Consider the following 18,545-nt stretch of genomic DNA (forward strand, 5'->3'; position numbering starts at 1 on the left):
ACACAATCCCCCGTGGCGCAGGGTCGATAATAACAGTGACGTGAAGGGGATCCTCTCGAGTGGGCTCGCTCTTCATGCTCTCACGTGTTACGTCACCGTGCCGTTGGTGCAGACAGTAGGAGAGCACGTTTTCTCACACATGAACCTGCCCAAACATGTGAAACCACCACTGAATCACACATGAACTCACCACTGTGACAGCGAGTGCCGGTCCAACCGCTGGGACACTCGCACTGGTAGGGTGCCACGCAACGGCCTCCGTTCAGGCACGGCAGGATGCAGATAGCTGTCATTAAAGAGGAGGAGGAGGAGGAGGAGGAGGAGAGAGGGGTGTAAACAGGAACTTTTTACGGTCATGAACCCCTGCTGCCTTTGTTGAAATCCCACTCTAAAAAGATCTTTACAACACAGGCTAGAGTAAAGAATAACTTTGTGATGATATAAAAAAAAGTATCTTAATGGGTAAGTCTGATATTTTTCAGCACGGACCGTATTCTCCCATGTTTTGTGTTGAAGTGACTAAATGGGACAACAGCTTTTGAAGGTGGTCCAGTATTGAGTGAGAACGCTGCAGCCAACAGCTGCGTAACCACTCGGGGTATGTTTGCACTGTTAGTTTGCGTCCACTGCTCGTTTTTGCTGCTGTCAGGCTCAGATTGTTGCTGTAAGTGTCCAACAACATCCTGGAAATGATTCCTACAGAGAGTGACCTTTCTGTTAAAGAGCAAGATCCTTTTTTTAACCACAAACATCCCTGAAATCACTATCGACAAACCCGCCAGCCTGCATGCAAATAAACATACGAGTTTTGATAAAATTTGATTTTTAGGGCATAAATTACATGCTTTATGATAATATAATAATAATAATAATAACAACAATAATAATTATAACAGCAACAATCATTATTATCATTATTATAATAATTATGTTAAATGTTTTATTAAAACATAAATGTAACAGGGCTATAACATGATGGCTTTTCTTTTAGTAGCAGAGAACAGCTGGACAACTGCAGTAAAAGCTGGTATCTGTCTATTAATACTACAGTCCTGAAACCATTTCAAATATTCAAAAACAGTATGAATTAATAAATCGATATTTGTGACAACACGACTTTGTCTACTTTTTTCATGCAAAGGGCCAAAATGTGTCTTTGGTTTGCATGTGCAAGTGTGATCAGTATAATAAAGACTAAAGACTAAGGTTTTCAGTGTTGTGTTTTGATTTTTGGTGATTATTGTTTCTTTTTCTGCTGTTTTCCAACAGACAAAACGTCTATAAACTGTCGGACAGTATTTTGTTGAATTACAGAGAGCGAGTGACAATAACTCTCTCAGTGTCTCAGCTCAAAACAACCTTTCAGTCCATTGTCTCCGACCCTCTTTGTGCACCATTGTGCTGAAACCTGCTTAGCAAGCTGGCTGGATTCCTGCGTGTCAGTGAGTGTTTGAGCTGTAACACACTTAGGGATCAACGTCACGTTTGTGTCAAGAGTTCAACAATCGATATTTTGGCGATCAAGTACTTACGCTCCTCGCAAAGTCGGCCCATCCAGCCCTCGGGGCAGGAGCAAGTGTTGGGCCGCTGACATGCACCTCCGTTCTGGCACTGCAACCAGCACACCGCTGAGGGAGGCGACGCACGCACACACACACGCACACACGCACGCACGCACGCGCACACGCACACACAGAGAAAGGACTGTCAAATTAAGATAAAAATGCAGCCTGAAACACACAAAGTTATACTCAGGGTTCCCACACATGGTCATGGACAAAATTTCAAAACTTTTATATAACTTTTCAAGCACCCAAAATATTTTTTTTTTCTTTCTTGCCCTACTTACCTGGGTGGTTTTCAAACATATAAAGTTTTAACTCTATTTAAAAAATGTCTTTAATGCCTTTAATTAAAAAAAAAAGTTACCTCAAAATTTTAAGTTGTCTATAAGAATCAACAAAAACAACAAATCCCAAAAACTGGAAGAAAAGAAAAAAAAAAGAAAAGCTTTCCAAACCTAAACCCAAAACAAACAAGCAAAAAAATTTAGAAAAAAATGTTCAACTTTTTTTAAAGTAAAAAAAAAAATCAAGAAAACAGATTTTCTTAAAAAAAAACTGGCTGTAAAATAAACACAACATCCAGCCATTTAAATTTGTATGTCTTACACAGGCAAAAAGGTGCTTGAATTTCTTTTTGACGTGCCTAGTAGGCATCATAAAGACGGAGATGAAATAAAAAACGACACCGAAACATTGTCACACGTCGAAGCATACTGAAGCCACGTTACATCATCATACACAGAAAATACATTCACCTTTATTTTACATTAATGTAATTTAATACATTTCCATGGTTATTCCAGGCCTGGATAATGTGATTGTGAAATTCCATGACTTTTCCAGGTTTTTCATGACGGTGGGAACCCTGTATACCTCACATACTGTGGACAGTCTTATTTCAGTGTCCAAAGAGAGGACAAAGATATTCAGTCACCGTCCAGTGAAACAGAAGGAGACGGGTTTAATTTCATGCATGACGACAAAGGCAGCATTTATCCACCGCAGATTAAATTCCTCAGAGCAAACTTATCAAAGACATCAACAGAAACCTGTGTGTGTGTGTGTGTGTGTGTGGGTAGGCAGGAGTGTGCTCGATGTCAGCAGCTGTAGAGGAAAAGGTGAGTCTGGAACCAGATCATTTTCATATGTAAAACTTGTTATCTGAATTTCACGTCGCCTTGGTTTCTCTTTCTTTGACTGTGTCGGATGCAGGCTTTAGAAAGCTCTCGTATATGAGAGTGCACAGGAAGAGGCTTCAGTCGTGGTGTGACAGATGTGGAGAGGTTCTGTGGTGCAGCTGTCTTTTTAGGTCAACTATTTAGAGATAACCTTTCCCAACATTAACTGGTAACGAGGAAAAAGAACCAGCAGTAACAGTAACTTGGCTCTTACTTGTAAATATTGCACACATGCACGTGGTGTAAACGCAGGGGTCATTGGAGGACAGAGCGAGCAGGCACAGAGACGTTAATAACCCCCAGAGAACACTGTATCTGAGGGGATGAGCAGGAGAAGAATTAAAAGGCGAAGAAGCAGCGCGGTGTCGTGTTGCAAAAGAAGCAGTCAGAGGAAGCAGAAGGCATTCTGGGAAAAGGGGAGAGTCCCTTCTGTGATCTCTCTACCTCTGCATGTGGGAGGCGGCGTCCAGGTGCCGTTCTCCAGACACCTGCTCCTTCCAACGCCCTCCATGGCGTATCCGCCAAAACACGAGTACACGGCCACGTCACCGAACTGGAACACCGCCCCCCGCACCACCCCATTGGCCACGTGGAGGGGGGGGCCACAGGACACCCCTGTACAACAGCCCAGATGGAACGAACCCTCGAGTTACTCACTACACGTCATGTGACATGCTGCTGCTGCCTCGACTACTTTTAGATCTTTGAATAAAAAGTTAAATAAAATAACAACATGTGGCTGCACTGAATCAGGGGTCGACCGATATTGGTTTTTCTGGGCCGATACCGATTATTAGTAGCTAATAAGACCGACAATCGATATTGGAACCGGTAAGCATGCACTATAAAAATCAAAATCTTTCTGTCAAAATGTATTTCATCAGCGATTACTAAAATAAAACGCCAATACAGATAATCTGCAAAATGCCAAGTTTCAGCCCAAATAATCGGCCAGGCCAATAATCTGTCGACCCCTTTACTGAATGGCCTGAAAAGTCGATTTTCTGTTTGAGCAAAGACGAAAGTTGCAAGTCTACAGGTAGTGGACAAAATAAAAGAAACACCTTACAGCGTAAAGCACGACAGCAGCTTATAGCGTTAATATTTTCTGGAGGCTGTCAGAGATCCTCATCGAAACTCTTTGCTCACTTTTTGAGGCCTCTCATTGTGTCTCTTTTTCCTAAAGCAATACTTCATCTCCCAAAATGACCACTCGTTCATCAGTTACTCAGCCTGTTATGCTGAATTCACGAAGAAAACTTTGTTTCTCTCCACTGTGAAGGAAGAATCCAAAAACGGTCAACTTTTGATGAACTGATGTAAAAGGGGACCATTTATTAACACATACAACTGTACTGTACTGTACCGGATACATAATACTTGGATGATACTGCATGAGATGTGTGATTGTTTGTGAACAGATATTTTGACGCAGTTAAATAATCGGACCCTGTGATTTTAATTCATCAAGAATTTTCTCAGTTTTTGGATTCTTTGTTCACTGTGGATGCACAAGTGAAAAACAGAGTTTTCTTCACAATTTCAACATAACAGCGAGCGAATAATTCATACATAAATGTTCATTTTGGGGGCGATGTATTCCTTTAAAAAAGTAATTCTGTATTAAGTGTTCTCCCCTTGTGTCATAACAGTATTTTAAAGTGTTTGACACTAACGCATCAGCAACAAAAAAATGACAAACTTATGTTGGTTTCAACAAAAACTGAGCTCCACAAAATCGTTTATGGAGCTTCTATATTGTATTTTAGGTGTTTCTGTTATTTTGTCTACCACTTGTTTATCTAAAAAAGAATATTGATTATGAAACTGAAATCAAGCTGTGTTTTCTGTGTTCCCTCATTACCGTGAAGGCAGTGAATTTCATGCAAAATCTCCAAATGTGTCAGACACTTTGTGGCTCGACAATCAGTGGTCGACCCCTCAGGGCCAAAACAGGACCAAAAGGATTGCGGTGAACATGCATACAGGAGAAAAACAAAAAAAAAAAGGCCATGCAAATACAAACAACGAGCCATGGCAACGTGAGCGGCATTGTGCTGCATATTCAGGGCAACTGCACACAAGAAAGATGAGAGGATTATCAGACAAAGGTTGCCATAGAAGCTGCAGAGGTGCCCGTAATTAGTCCAGCATAAAGGACGCACGCAGTGTTTGATGCAGCCCTGTTTGTTTTCATAAAAGCTCAGTGAGAGAAAGACAACAACAGAGAGACTTCGGCTAACAGGCAGATTTAACAGCCGTGCACGTGCAGAGAGGTGTAAAGAGTGGGAGCATGCAGAGGTGTGAAATATCAAATCAACATTTTCTACCCGATTATCTCATTAATTATAAAACCATTTGCCAGTTTGAGTACGCATCAACACACTGATAATTACATTTGATTGATTTCCCCGATCACAACTAAATCACAGGATCTAAGACTGATCGAGGAAAAGAAAAGAAACATAACTAAATATTTAGGTAACAGTTAACATAAACAAGAAAAGAATTGTAAGCGTGTGCGAAAGGATCATTTGCAGTTTAACAACATTTTTTTCTTTTTATAGAATAGATGGCAGTAAAATTTTGAACACTAAACATCAATAAACATTATTTTTTAAATATATTATTATTACTATTATTGTATTATATATTTTTCAAATATATATATAATTCAAATTGAGAAAAAAAAATTGGAAGTCAAAATTATTAACATTTACAGATCTTGTGGAATTTAAAACGGCACAAATAATGTTTAAGGCTAAAAATAACCTACTACCAAGAAACATTAAAAAAGTGTTCAGTGCAGTGAAGCTGTGGAACAGTTTTAATAATTAATTAATATTTATTAATGTTTATTTTTTTCCGTAAATAATAATGAAAAATACAATTAAATTAAAAAAACAAGGTAAAAAAATATAGAATATACTGATTTGTAATCAAGTATCTCCGATAGCCAGACATGAAAGGAAATACTCACGTTCACACACGGAGCTGACGGGGCTCCAGGTCTGGTCCGGCCTGCAGGTGATGGTGCCGCTGCCTCGGACCTGCTGACCTTTGGGACAGGAGACACGGACCGATTGTCCAACATGAAACTCCTGCTGGGACCCGTTCCTGCTGCTGTCCTCCCTCCAGCTCGGAGGAGTCGGACAAGACTTTGCTATAAGAAACAGACACGAAAGATTAGCTAATAAAGGTCATTATCCAGTTTATTTACCATCTCTGTAAGCATTTCTTAAATGTTTACTAGTCTTGTCACAATACTGGAATTATAACTTTGATTCAAAACCTTGAAAAATATCAGTATTTGACACCATTATTGATACCACGGGGTACAATTTGACAATAGGCAAACATTTTTTAGATTTTTATCAAAAAATCAATATAACAAGGCTATAACATGACAACAACTATTTTTTGGGGGTACCAGTAAAGAACAAAAGAATGACTGTAGCAACAATATTTAAACATTTTTACATTGATAAAAACAATATTTTTCTTGAGATAGTACCAGTACACTTGTTTAAAGATTGTCATAGATTTAAAAGGCAGTAAAGTACAAGTCAAAAACAAAAAAATAGAGCAGTCTCATGGGTTATCAAGTTACAATGGCATACTGGGGCAACTGTTGATTTAAAAAAATTAATTAATTAAATGGAGGGCAATATTGAATGAAATACTTCCAAAATCTCCAAGATTATTTTGCAAAATTGCAAGAAAAACCTCAGAAAAATAGTGGGGGTCAAAGAAGGCACTGCAGCGGTGTGTGTTTCAACTCGCCATCAGAGTGAAGAGAGATAAAGTGAAGCAGGTACAGGTGGATCAGTATCGTGGAAAATAAATACTGCCCACGATTTGGAAATTCAGAGATATGTATAAATAAACTAATATTTTTGACAACACTAGACAGGACAAAATTTAATAACTAATGTTAGCTGACGTCATGCTCAGGCAACAACTATATATGACTTGTGTTTAGAGTTAAAGCTTTTGGAAAATATGATGTGCAATGACAGCTGTGACTAAAAGTAAACTGGGGCGGATAAACATCTGTAAATTTAGTGTAATCCAGTGAGACTCCACCACACACAATGCAATATATACAGTACTCATTGCAGAGAAAGCCTCTTTTTCTCAGGTCATTTAATATAAGTTTGGTGTCAACATTGCATTTAGAGAAATATATTTTATGTCCCTTATTTTGAAACTAACATGAAACTAATATGCTACATGGTAATGTTTCTCAGACAGGAACACTTTTGGTTTCATTTTTACACATATCCTGTGGTGATACTCTAAAATGTGTTTGTTCCTGTGAACTTTGACTCAAACTATGATTAACATGAACTTCTACTGGTTAGACCTGTGATTAACAGATGATGAAACTCCAAAGAATTTTGATTGAGGTGTTTCCTCACACGTTGCGTGTTGCAAATGTTTTCGTGAAGACACAGAGAAGCTTGTGAAAAAGTCCCAATTGCAACAGTGACTGTGTTTACGAGCTCTTAAGAAAGAAGTCAAAGATAACAGAAGCGGCCCAACTAAAAACAGAAATGTCTTTCCTTTGCGTTTAAAAAGAAATCTCAGCTCATGTGAGCTCAATATAGGCACGAAGTGGCCAAAAGTGGAATTACGACATCCAGGTTGGTCATGTGATGCAAAATGGCTCATTTCAAAATCTAGATTTAGGCCATCCTTTCCATAAGATTTGGAAAGTCTAAAAGAGCCGCAAGATTACATTTTTTAAATCGCCATTCAACCGAGCAAAGCACTAAACTGGAAGTCAGTCACTCCGCCGCCTGAAAGTCACTAGTATGTATGCCTTACGGGCCAGTAGATCCGGGTATTTTATTGTATTTTATACCTGTAAAAAGAGCTTTTTTTTTGCTTCATGTGGCAATGAGCAGCTCTCATAGGAATGAACAGGTCCTAGCTTCCATGGCTACATCCAGACTTCTTATAATTCGGTGCATTGCCAGTTTACCCAGTGACAGAAGGCTTTTTTGGCAAAAAGCCAAACCGCAACATAAATTTAACATTTCATGCAAGAACTGTTGCAGTGTAAACAGCCCCTCAGTCATTCATCCCACACCAGTTAAACTTTGCCTGTGTTTTGCATGCATGTTTCAGTGTGTGTTTCTCACGTTGGCAGGTGGGGAAAGTGGAGCTCCAGGTGTTGCCTCCCATACACACCACCAGAGAGTCTCCCACCAGGGTGTAGCCTTTATCACACTGAAACTCCACAGCGCGGCCTGTGTTCAGGTTGTGCTCTTGGACTTTTCCGTTCAGCATCTGTTTGGGGCTGTTGCAGCCTTTGGCCACTGACATAAGAGGAAATGATGTTGATTTAATCGTGATTCACAAAGAGAAACCGCACTTCATGACATGTAAAGCAGGTAGAGCTCAATGGCCGTCAGCCGCACCTTCACATGTAGGCGCCGGCAGGCTCCACGTGCCATTAGCCAGACAGATGAGAGTCTTTGAGCCGACGAGCTGCAGGCCCGCATTACATATGTAGCTGGCATTGTTTAGGTATGTGTCTCCTGTCGTCTGGACCTGTGCATGTTGCACTGAGGGAGGAAGTCCACAGGACTGTGCTGAGGAGACAAAAGACAAGCATTAACATGCTGAAGGTGTGGTGGGACTGATGTATGTACATGTGAACATGTGTAACAGGTTGCACAACGTCAGGAGGACTTCTATGAGCCGTGTTTAAACAATCTATAGTTTTATGGTCTAAAGTGCATTTAGGGCATCTCCAACTACGCCTATGCAGGCTAATGGCGTATAATCTGGGCATTATCTAAAGCAAAAAGGAAAACGGGCGGTATTTAGTCCCTTAATTAATCTTACATGTGTTTTGGGTGTAACATGAACACAACCCAGAATACAACATTGCCACATACACAAATACAATCACTGTATATATTGCATGTAACATTACATGCTATCACAAATTACATTTATTCATTCTTATGTCTATTACTACTGTTAGATGTAATGTTATTATTTCTATTATTGTGCATCTCTCTCTTTCCTAACTATCACTTTATCATCTACTGTAATTTTACTGTTCTTTAATTAATGCACGCCTGTCTGTCCTGGAAGACACGTCCCTCTTCAGTCGCTCTTCCAGAGGTTTCCACCATTTTTTTCCCTGTTAAAGGGTTTTTTGGGGGGGAGGTTTCCTTACTGGCTGCGAGGGTTTAAGGATAGACAAATGTCATATGCTGTAAAGCACTTCGAGGCAAATTGTGATTTGTGATAATGGGTTTTGGAAATAAAATTGAATTGAAAATGAAACCAATCAGAGTGTCATCTCCCTTCCCCTAATGGCATGATGGAAATTGAAGAAGTGAGCAGTTTTCTGATGAGATTAAAGTCACTGTATCAAATATCACAGGACATTTAAGCAGCAAAACTCAAAACTGAGGTTCAAAAAACCTGACAGAGGAAACACAAATTCACTTTTAGCTTCTGAAATAACCAATAAAAGAGTAATACAGAGGACAATGCATTGTACTTTGTATTCACTCTGCCATGCAACATTGCTAAAATGTCTAAAAATAAGTGCATTTTTGTGGAAAAAGACCATGTGTGTGAGGTGTCCTGTCCTTGCAGGCTTTTGTACTCTTAAGGTGTTTTCCACTTTAATTGCAGGCGAGACGTAGAACAGTCAGATTAAATATTTGACATTCTCAGAGACTCGTCCGTCCCTCATGTAAACAAACCTACCAACACATAATGGCTGGGTGCCGCTCCATGTCCTGTCTCCCTGACAGGTCTGGATAGAGTCGCCCTGTGATGAGACGAGCAAAACGTAAAGATAAAAGAACAGGAGACGAGCTGATCACAGCAAAGTGCAGAAATATTGATCTGTAGAAACAGCAGCACACATCATACAGTTAAGATCCATGATAGAGATTTTTTCATTTCGTACTGAAACAATGAACCTTTTTTTTATCTTTTAAATGACTGTAATTATTATCCCTGCTGACAAGGTCAGCTGTGTCCTCTTTGTGTGTCATTAATGTAATATGAGACATTATCAGTGTTATCAGAGGTAGAGTGACTCAGCTCTTTGTGTTTACTCTGTAACTACACACTCTTATCGATTGCTGAGAAGTCACGTGATTTTCTGTAATCTGACGGTCAGGAATGAGCTCAGCCTGTTGTTTAAGAGCATAGTGCAGGAGAGAAGAGGAAGCCCCCTGCTGTATTATGGGGGACTATTTTCTATCAATTACATCTTTTAAAACAGTGGTTTCTAACTGGTGAGCTTAAAGATGGTCATGGGTTGCTTCTGAATGGACAGAAAGTGACTTATGAATATGTCAAGTTTGTGAAAAACTGGTTAGCTCTTGTTTTTTTTTTTTGTGGGATCCTCCTCAAAGTTACAAATATTTTTTCTTGAGCCTCCAGAAGTGACTCAGGAAAATGCTTTTAGAGTTTGTCCCACATGATGTGCTCAAGGACCATTAAAAATTAGAAAATCTAATGATAATTTTTTCCCAGCTCTGATAAATGGTGTCATTTTGACGATTTTTATCTTAGTGGGTCTGTGGTTTGTAAGGCATGTTTTCTTTAAAAAATCACCCAAAAATTTACAAATCATCCAAAAAAAAACTTTTTTTAAAAAGCTATGAATTTTGAAAAGAAAAAATTACTCAAAATTTTAAAAGAAAAAAAAGCCAAAACTTAAAATACTTAAAATAAAAAAAAAAATTAAAAAATCAAAAAATACAGTTTTAACAGTGAACATGACCGTGGGTTTGAATGGCATGTTTATTTTAAAAAAATGTTGGCAATTTATTTTCTGGTTTTAACTAATTGCTTTTTATTCTTGCAATAAGTTTTATTTCCTTGAGTTTTAAGTGCATGTGTACATTACATTTTGTCAAGTAAAATTAAATATTTGGTCATTCCTCTTATGTGCAGACTTTGAACTCATGATTGAGGAGAAATCTGGACCCGGTGGCTTGACCAGTTAGAAACCAATGTTTTAGGAGAACTTTGTTGGTGTGTTTGTTCTCAGGTGAGGTAATTCACAGATTCATTCTTTCTAATCTCAGCTGCCTAAATTTACAAATTGAAACTCAGCCAGATGAGTCGTACCTTCATGTCGAAGCCTGGCAGACACGAGTACATGACAAAGTCCCCATAGTTGTAGCTGTCGCCCTCAGTGACGCCGTGCAGAAGAGGAGGGGGTTTCTCACAAACCACCAGCTGGCAGGAAACTGAGGAGATGCTGGGAACCCAGTTTCCACCCAGCTTATCACACAACACAACAGAAAGGACAGGAGGGTAGTACATTAGTCATGGTTTCTTTCTGACAAGTAAGAAGGAAAATCTGAGTTTTAGACACTTTTTCAACAATCTGGTGACTTTTAAAGAATGAAAATAATGAAATACTGAGTACACTGCAGCAGCATTTTTTTAAAAAATACTTCAATTTTATTTCTACCTCTCAGGAAGGAATATAGCAGGGATACTCAATTTGCTTTGCTTGGGGGCCCCTTTGCCAGACCCAGCAGCCCCATACATGTTTCTAGGATTTTAGTACGTTTTTTTTTTTGTTTATAGTTATAGAAACAGGTTCTGATGACAACAAAGTTTTTGAAAAGTTTGAAAATTTGACATTACTCAAGAGAAAAACTGAGGAATTGTGACCCCAGAGGGAAACTGGGAAAGGGAATCAAAAAACATGGAGTTCCACAGAAATTACTGCCATAAATATCTTAAATAAAAGGCAATGATCCACACAGCGACATAAACATTATGCCACTCTGTCACTTTGCACACAGAATTGGAACTTTTATTCTGTCTAAATTATTTATTAGGTATTTATTCTGTTTTTAGGAACACATGCTGTATGTTTATTGTCCGAGTTTGTTTTGCACTACATGCTGAGCCACGTCTAAAATGATTTTCTGTCACAACACAGGTTTTCTGAATCTGAATCTTAATATAGTTATATAGTCAGATCAAACAAACAGGCAGAAATCCTGGACATAAAGTTGCCAAGGACATCTTGTTAACCATTAATAAACCAGGGAGTAAGGATCTAAGAGACTTGAACTAATAATTAATCAACGTCTCTCTCACCTGACACTCAGCGAGTGCTAACCCCTGCAGGTGGAGACCAGGAGGGCAGGAGAGGGTGACGGTGCCCCCGACAGGAGTGAACTCCTTCCCAGTGACTACCAGATGGGGGATGGAGTGGTTGGTAGGAAGCGGACAGGGGTTGGGGTTGCACCGAATGCTGTGTTTGGACCAGGTGCCGTCACTCTGGCAGACGAGATTGGCGGTCTGTGTGGCTAAACTGTACCCGTCGTCACACCTGGAGAGTGAGAGGGAAACACGAGAGATGAAGAAGAGAGGACATACAAGAGAAAACAGATTTAGAAAAGCTCACTGTTCTTCACAAAGTGAAATTCACCTTTGATTTAGTTCTTAAATAAATCTGAAAAACTGAAAGCAGAAACGATCACATAGGTTTACTATTTTTATCTAATCTATGATATTGCCCAACCCTAATACGCTGCGGTGGCTCGTGGCAAATGGCAGAAAAATAAGGTTTTGTCATAAATTACTGTGAATCACAGTATGTACCTGTATGTAATCCGGTTTGGGAAGGTGAAGGCGTCTCCCACTACCCGAGCGTTTGCTACAGTCGGAGGTTTTCCACAGTTCATAGGCTCACAGCTGATTCTGGGTTCCCCCCACCTGCCGTCTCTCCCACAGGGGAGGTGTGGGTAGCCCCTCGGCTGGTAGCCGGGCCGACACCTGTATATGACTGTGTCTGTGAAGGTGGCACTGACGCCCTGCAGAACAGCGTTAGCAACTGTCGGCGGGGCGACACTGCACCTCCCCCGGCCACACACAGGCACCCCAGGGCTCCACACCCCTCCCTTCTCACACACCGCCTGAGAGGGACCCAGCAGCTTGTAGCCGTCGTCACACTGGAAGTGCACCTTGTCTCCGCAGGCACGGTCACGACCGAGAACCACCCCGAATTTCACCACGGGGAGTAGACAGGCGCACAGACGACACTGAGGCACCGTGCCCACCCAGAATCCCTGAGCGGAGCACCGCAGGATGGGGTCCCCGACTACCTCGTAGCCATCGAAACAGACATACTCCACCACGTCGTCGTAGTTGAAGCTGGAGCCGTTCAGGAAGCCGTGACTGATGTCCTCAGGTGGATCACAACTGATGATGTCACAGCGAGGCGCAGGTTTGTCCCAAAGTCCATCTGACTGACAAATACGTGTCGAATCTCCGTTGAGTGTGTATCCTTCATCACATTCATAGCTTACCTTACTGTTGAAGCCAAAGTCTGACCCTGAAACACGGCCGTTGGGTAGCGGCGAGGGTTTGCCGCAGCGGGCAGGTACACAGGAAGGAGACTCGTGGCTCCAGGTGCCATCAGCCTGACAAACACTGATAGATTTCCCTTGTAAGAGAAAACCGGGCTGACAGCTCAGCTCTATCTCATTATTATAATCGTACTCATCTCCTTTAAAAGTGACATCACTTGGGACTTTAGGGGGACCACAAGATACTGGTTCACACCGAGGTTTCTTCCCATTCCACGTCCGGTCTGCCTGACAGACGATAGTGTCACTACCCTTCAGCACAAATCCAGGACTACACTCATAGTGCAGGACCTCTGGATACACAAAAGCACCGCCGTGAACTGTGCCATTAGCGAGAGCGCCTGGATCGCCACAGGACACAGGCCGACAAACCGGGGCGTCGTTAGTCCACAGTCGACCCGACACACACTGCCTCACAGCCTCGCCCTCCAGCTCATATCCGTCCTCGCAGGTGTATTTAACCATGCTGCCCAGGGAGGTGTCAGTCACATTCACCCAGCCGTGCTCCGGTTTTGGTGGCGTTTCACACTCTGCTGGAACACAAGACGGCGCCGTGCCATTCCAGCCTCCGTCCTCCTGACACACCAGCCTGGTGGGAGTTGTCAGGTCGTAACCTTTGTGGCAGCGGTACTCGATAAACGTCCCATGAAGGAAGCTCAAGTCCAAAGGTGAAGCTAAAGTGTCTGTAGAAGCAGCGTTAGAGCCGTCCACTCTGACGTACTCCCCAAAGTCTATGTGAGGAGGCAGGCCGCAGTCCGAGGGCACGCAGATGGGAACAGAACTCGACCAGCCGAACTCCTCGCAGGTCAGATGGTCCTGGCCAACTAACTGGAAGCCAGGAAAGCAGCTGTAGAAAATGGTGACCCCAAAACTGTGATCCTGGCCTTCTACAAATCCGTTCTCAATAGGTTGAGGTGGAGTACACGATATCTGCACACAAGAAGGTGCTTCGACATCCCACTCCCCACTGGCCAGGCACTTCACAGTCTCTGGGCCTTGAAGACGATAACCACGGCGACATGAATACGTGGCGCTGTGACCAAATTGGAGTTTTGTGTAAACTACTTTTCCATTGGCTACCTGTTTAGGGAGTGAGCATTCAATTGGGCGGCAAGAAGGAACCCCTCCAATCCAGAGTCCCTTCTCCCCACAGAGGACGGTGGAGTTGCCCAGTAAGTTATATCCAGTCTTACAGCTGTACAGTGCTTTACTGAGGTACATCAGACCCTGGACGTCGACTATACCGTTCGAAATCTCCACCGGCTGAGGGCATTCAACTGGGATACACTCTGGGTGAGGGCTGCTCCACGTCCCACTGGCGAGACAGGAAACAGAGCCTTCTTTTCTTAACGTAAAGCCATCCATGCATGAGTAGTTCACCACGGAGCCAAAAACGAACGGAGGAGAGGATGAGGAAGGGCCACCGAATGACACTTCTGGTGGTGAGCTGCAAAACACCTGCTTACACACCGGAAATGTGTCGTTCCACTCCTGTGATGGCGTGCAGCGGAGGATCCGAGCTCCCTCAAGGACGTACCCATCCTCGCAGGATAACTCCACCGTCCCAGATTCAGAGTCCAGGCCCTTCAGGACCAGGTGGTTCTCCTCCAGTGGCGGTTCTGGACACTGCACCGGTGAGCAGCGAGGACGCCTTGTCTTGTCCCACCGTCCGTACTTCAGACAGGTCCAGATGGCGTCCCCGGCCAGCTCGTAACCCTCATCACAGACATACTGCACTTTTCGGCCCACCTGGAAGTCAGAGCCCCGGTAATGCCCGTGGACGATGGCGGGAGGAGGGTCGCAGGTCAGAAGGACGCAGGTGGGAGGGTCGTTGTTGGTCCACTGGCGGTTGGCCTGGCAAACTCGCTCTGGACGACCAACAAGACGATATCCTGCGTTACAGGCGTATGTCACCTTGCTGTTGAAGGTGAATCGACCTCTGCTCTATAAAGGAACAAACAGAGAGACATATTATTAAACATCAGTCAACAACAGTCAGTCATGAAACCAATTTGAAATATGAAAAAATATGGTTCTTTTTACAGGATAAAGAAGGTTCAATGTATTACATACACTTTATTTTACAAGTTTGCCCTGTATTTTCTAGAAAGTTTCCTGAGAAATAGAGACAAATGTCACCAATGTCTTCCTTGTTTTTTTTCTTAAATATGTCCTCGGGAAAAGTCTTTAAAAAAGTCTATGACAGATTCATGGCATCTTCTTAAATGTCACAATTATCTGCTCCCGTGCTCTTATAATGATAAATGCCATTGTCAAAAATTGAAGAACAAGAAAAGTAAAGTTGCAAGAATTACGTCAAGGATGCCCAAACAAAAGTCTGAAGATGGGGACTCAAAATGTAAGAAAAACCTCAACAGTTTTAAGTGGATGTACGTCTGCATAAAGTGAACGTCAAATGAGCTGTCATATTTAGTAAATAGTGGAATTAAAATAAAAAAAGACACTGTTTGCTTCAAAACGAACCCCAAACCACCAACTTTATGCATTATAGTAGCACTATTGTCAGAACTGAGGACTGAGGCCGCAGCGCTCTCCAGTGTGGGTGTGCATATTTCAGAGAAAGTGACAGAAAGAAGGGGAGAGAAGGAGGACTACGTGCAATGTGTCTGTAAGTTATTATTAACCTGCTAGGAATGTTGCGTTGTCACTTTTTGTCCTGCCTGCCCAAATCCTTGATATTTTCAAGAATGATTAATCACTAATTATTAGCTGGCATGTTTCCCATTATCATAACTGATGTAAATTGAACAGTTAAAGAAGTGATTAAGTGAGATTAAGTGAGTTTTAGGAAGAAATTTCCTCTTAAGATTGGATGGTGATTAAGGAAAAAAGTTCTGAGACAGTAATTTGGGTATAAAAGCAGTATGTGACCGACCTGGATGTATCCATTCTTGAGTAACGGAGGGGCGGAGCATGACACAGGGACACAGGTAGGCAGAGCTCCTCCCCATTCTCCATCGGCCTTGCAGGTCCTCCTCTTCTCCCCTCGGATCAGGAAGCCTTTATCGCAGCTGTACGCCACCACAGCTCCAAAACTATAGTTCGTTCCGCTCACATAGCCCCGATCGATGCTCTCGGGTTTGGAGCACCTCACCGGCACACAGCCGATATCATACGGCGAAGGCTCCCACTCTCCTCCCATCAGACATCTGAGTGTGGCCGTGGTGTTGAGCATGAAGCCCTCCTCACATTTATAGCTCACTTCGGTGTTGCTGGCGTATTTGGGTTTGTTGACTGAATCCAAAATGGCATGGGGTAGTTCAGGTGGACGCAGGCAGAAGTTTGCGATGCAGCGAGGGGCCTCCATGCCATCAGGGGGCGCCCACACACCCTGAGCGTTACACACCATCTTAGAGTTGTTGCCAGCTGTGTATCCGTCAGTGCAGTAGTAGTTAGCAGTGTCTCCAAACAGCTGGTGGCTCTCGTAGGGCTCGGCGTGGTCGATGGCCGGCGGGGGGCCACAGGAGCGGGGGACGCACTGGGCAGAGCTGTCACTCCATTCGCCGCTTGGCAGACACTCTCTGGTCTCAGGGCCGATCAGAGTGTAGCTGAGGAGGAGAGCGAAAAAATTAGGAATGAGAAAAAGTTCATCATTTTAGTTTTAACATGTTTCAGTTAACAGGACAGCAAAAGAGAAGACCACATTTACCCTTCTTTGCAGACATAGTGCACCTTGTTTCCCAGTTCAAAGTTCTCTCCTACGGTCACGGCGTCTCTCAGGGACGGAGGCTCGCTGCACAGGACGTTCACGCAGCGGGGGACAGGCCTGCTCCACTCGCCCGTCGCTTCACAAACCACTTCCATGGAGCCCTGTGGTCTTCACAGCAACATATCACTTAGTTTACACACTCGCACGACTACAGTCACAGTGTCACAATTATTAATAGAGAATGACTTGTGAAACAATAAATCACAACTGATGATCACAGATTTATAAATGAGCATCTGATGTTTGAAGTCTGGTTCTATTGTCAGCTGAGACATCAGTGGCTTGGTACAGTTACTATGTGAACTGAAAATCAATATTGTGCTGTTTAATTACATTACATAACATTTAAGTGATTTTATTCTTCCTTCAGCCTTATTGCAACTTCTATTGAACAGCCATAAAGACCTGCTATAAAACAAATCAAAGCAATAAAAATTATGGACAAAACTGGCATTTATTGAACCAACTAATAAAACATCATGAGAGGTAATACTGAAAAACTGGTGTCTGCCAGTGTGATAAAAACAATAAAAGATCCTGTAAGTCATTATGATGAGAAACTTTCTTGAATTATGCATAATTATCTTAAAATAAAGACACTGTATCTTAAAATAATGACGTACTTCGGTCAAAAAATTGATTTAGTATCTCATAATAATGACAAAAATACAATTGTTTAAAGTTTTATTATTTTGAGATGCAAAATCATTATTTTAAGATAATATTTTATCATTTTGAGAGTGTCAAAATCCCAATTTTGAGATAAATACTCGTTACTTTACAATACTTATTATTTTTTAGATATTAAGTCATTATTTTGAAAAAGAAAAATAGTATTTTGAAATAATAAGTAATTATTTTGAGATAATGAATCATTATTCCACAATACAAACGCGTTATATTGACATACTAAGTTATTATTTCAGGACACCGATTATTTTGAAAATGTTTCTCATTACAGTGACTGGCAAAAATGAACCTGAACAGTGCAGCTGACAGTGATGTATCCATACCTGTATCCCTCTGCACAGGTATATGTGACAATGGACTGGTATGTGTTTGTGTTGAGGTTGTAGTTGGCGTTCTCGACAGTTGGCGCCCCGCCGCAGGTCACTGGGTGACAAACAGGTGGCGTCCCGCTCCACCTCAGACTGGTGAGACACTGGAACTCATAGGGGATCTGAGGCACGAAGCCCTCCATGCAGCTGAAGCAAATACAAACAGAGTTTAACAAGAAACTCCAAGTTTTTAATGTTTTATTTGGCACATCTGTCAAATTTCCTAATGTCTTCATTACAACACAGAGCTGTACGGGATGCAAATGATACCTGAAAGTCACCTTGCTTCCATAGGTGAAGTTGTTTCCCTTCATGACGGAGTTCTCCGGGATGGATGGAGTCGGGCAGGAGAGGGCTGCAGAGCAACATCACAGAGATGATTAGCAAATAAAAAAAACATAAATGCAAGTGTGTCTTGATAGATATTTTGCCCGTCAGCGTTATTGATGAAATGCAGATTGGATGCTGGCAAGACTTAAAGCCACATTACATTTTACACTGATAGGATAAAAGAGTCACACAGAAAAGTGCATAAATGGACAGAGGCCAATGAGGTGTAACTGAGCGAATGAAGGGGAGAGCTAATTAAAAGTGCACTTCTGTGATTAAATATGGCACTGCCATAAAGTCAG

The 18,545-nt window shown here is 42.0% G+C and overlaps 1 protein-coding gene across 2 annotated transcripts in view; it reads right to left on the reverse strand.

Annotated features, from left to right (window-relative positions):
• Nucleotides 1-18,545, reverse strand: part of svep1 (sushi, von Willebrand factor type A, EGF and pentraxin domain containing 1) — a 113,314-nt gene that overhangs the window by 4,069 nt on the left and 90,700 nt on the right. The window contains exons 34-47 of one of the 2 annotated variants that reach the window (XM_042511963.1): nucleotides 18,184-18,268; nucleotides 17,869-18,060; nucleotides 16,796-16,963; nucleotides 16,022-16,694; nucleotides 12,359-15,069; nucleotides 11,852-12,086; nucleotides 10,862-11,017; nucleotides 9,482-9,545; nucleotides 8,170-8,343; nucleotides 7,891-8,067; nucleotides 5,724-5,906; nucleotides 3,188-3,358; nucleotides 1,533-1,628; nucleotides 191-286 (exon numbers count right to left, since the gene is read on the reverse strand). In XM_042511963.1, the coding sequence (XP_042367897.1) occupies nucleotides 191-286; nucleotides 1,533-1,628; nucleotides 3,188-3,358; nucleotides 5,724-5,906; nucleotides 7,891-8,067; nucleotides 8,170-8,343; nucleotides 9,482-9,545; nucleotides 10,862-11,017; nucleotides 11,852-12,086; nucleotides 12,359-15,069; nucleotides 16,022-16,694; nucleotides 16,796-16,963; nucleotides 17,869-18,060; nucleotides 18,184-18,268 (5,181 nt within the window). The remainder of the gene's footprint in view (nucleotides 1-190; nucleotides 287-1,532; nucleotides 1,629-3,187; nucleotides 3,359-5,723; nucleotides 5,907-7,890; nucleotides 8,068-8,169; nucleotides 8,344-9,481; nucleotides 9,546-10,861; nucleotides 11,018-11,851; nucleotides 12,087-12,358; nucleotides 15,070-16,021; nucleotides 16,695-16,795; nucleotides 16,964-17,868; nucleotides 18,061-18,183; nucleotides 18,269-18,545) is intronic. The other variant, XM_042511964.1, reaches the window with a different exon arrangement.

This window comes from Plectropomus leopardus, chromosome 23 (assembly GCF_008729295.1).
Source record: "Plectropomus leopardus isolate mb chromosome 23, YSFRI_Pleo_2.0, whole genome shotgun sequence".
NCBI lineage: Eukaryota > Metazoa > Chordata > Actinopteri > Perciformes > Serranidae > Plectropomus > Plectropomus leopardus.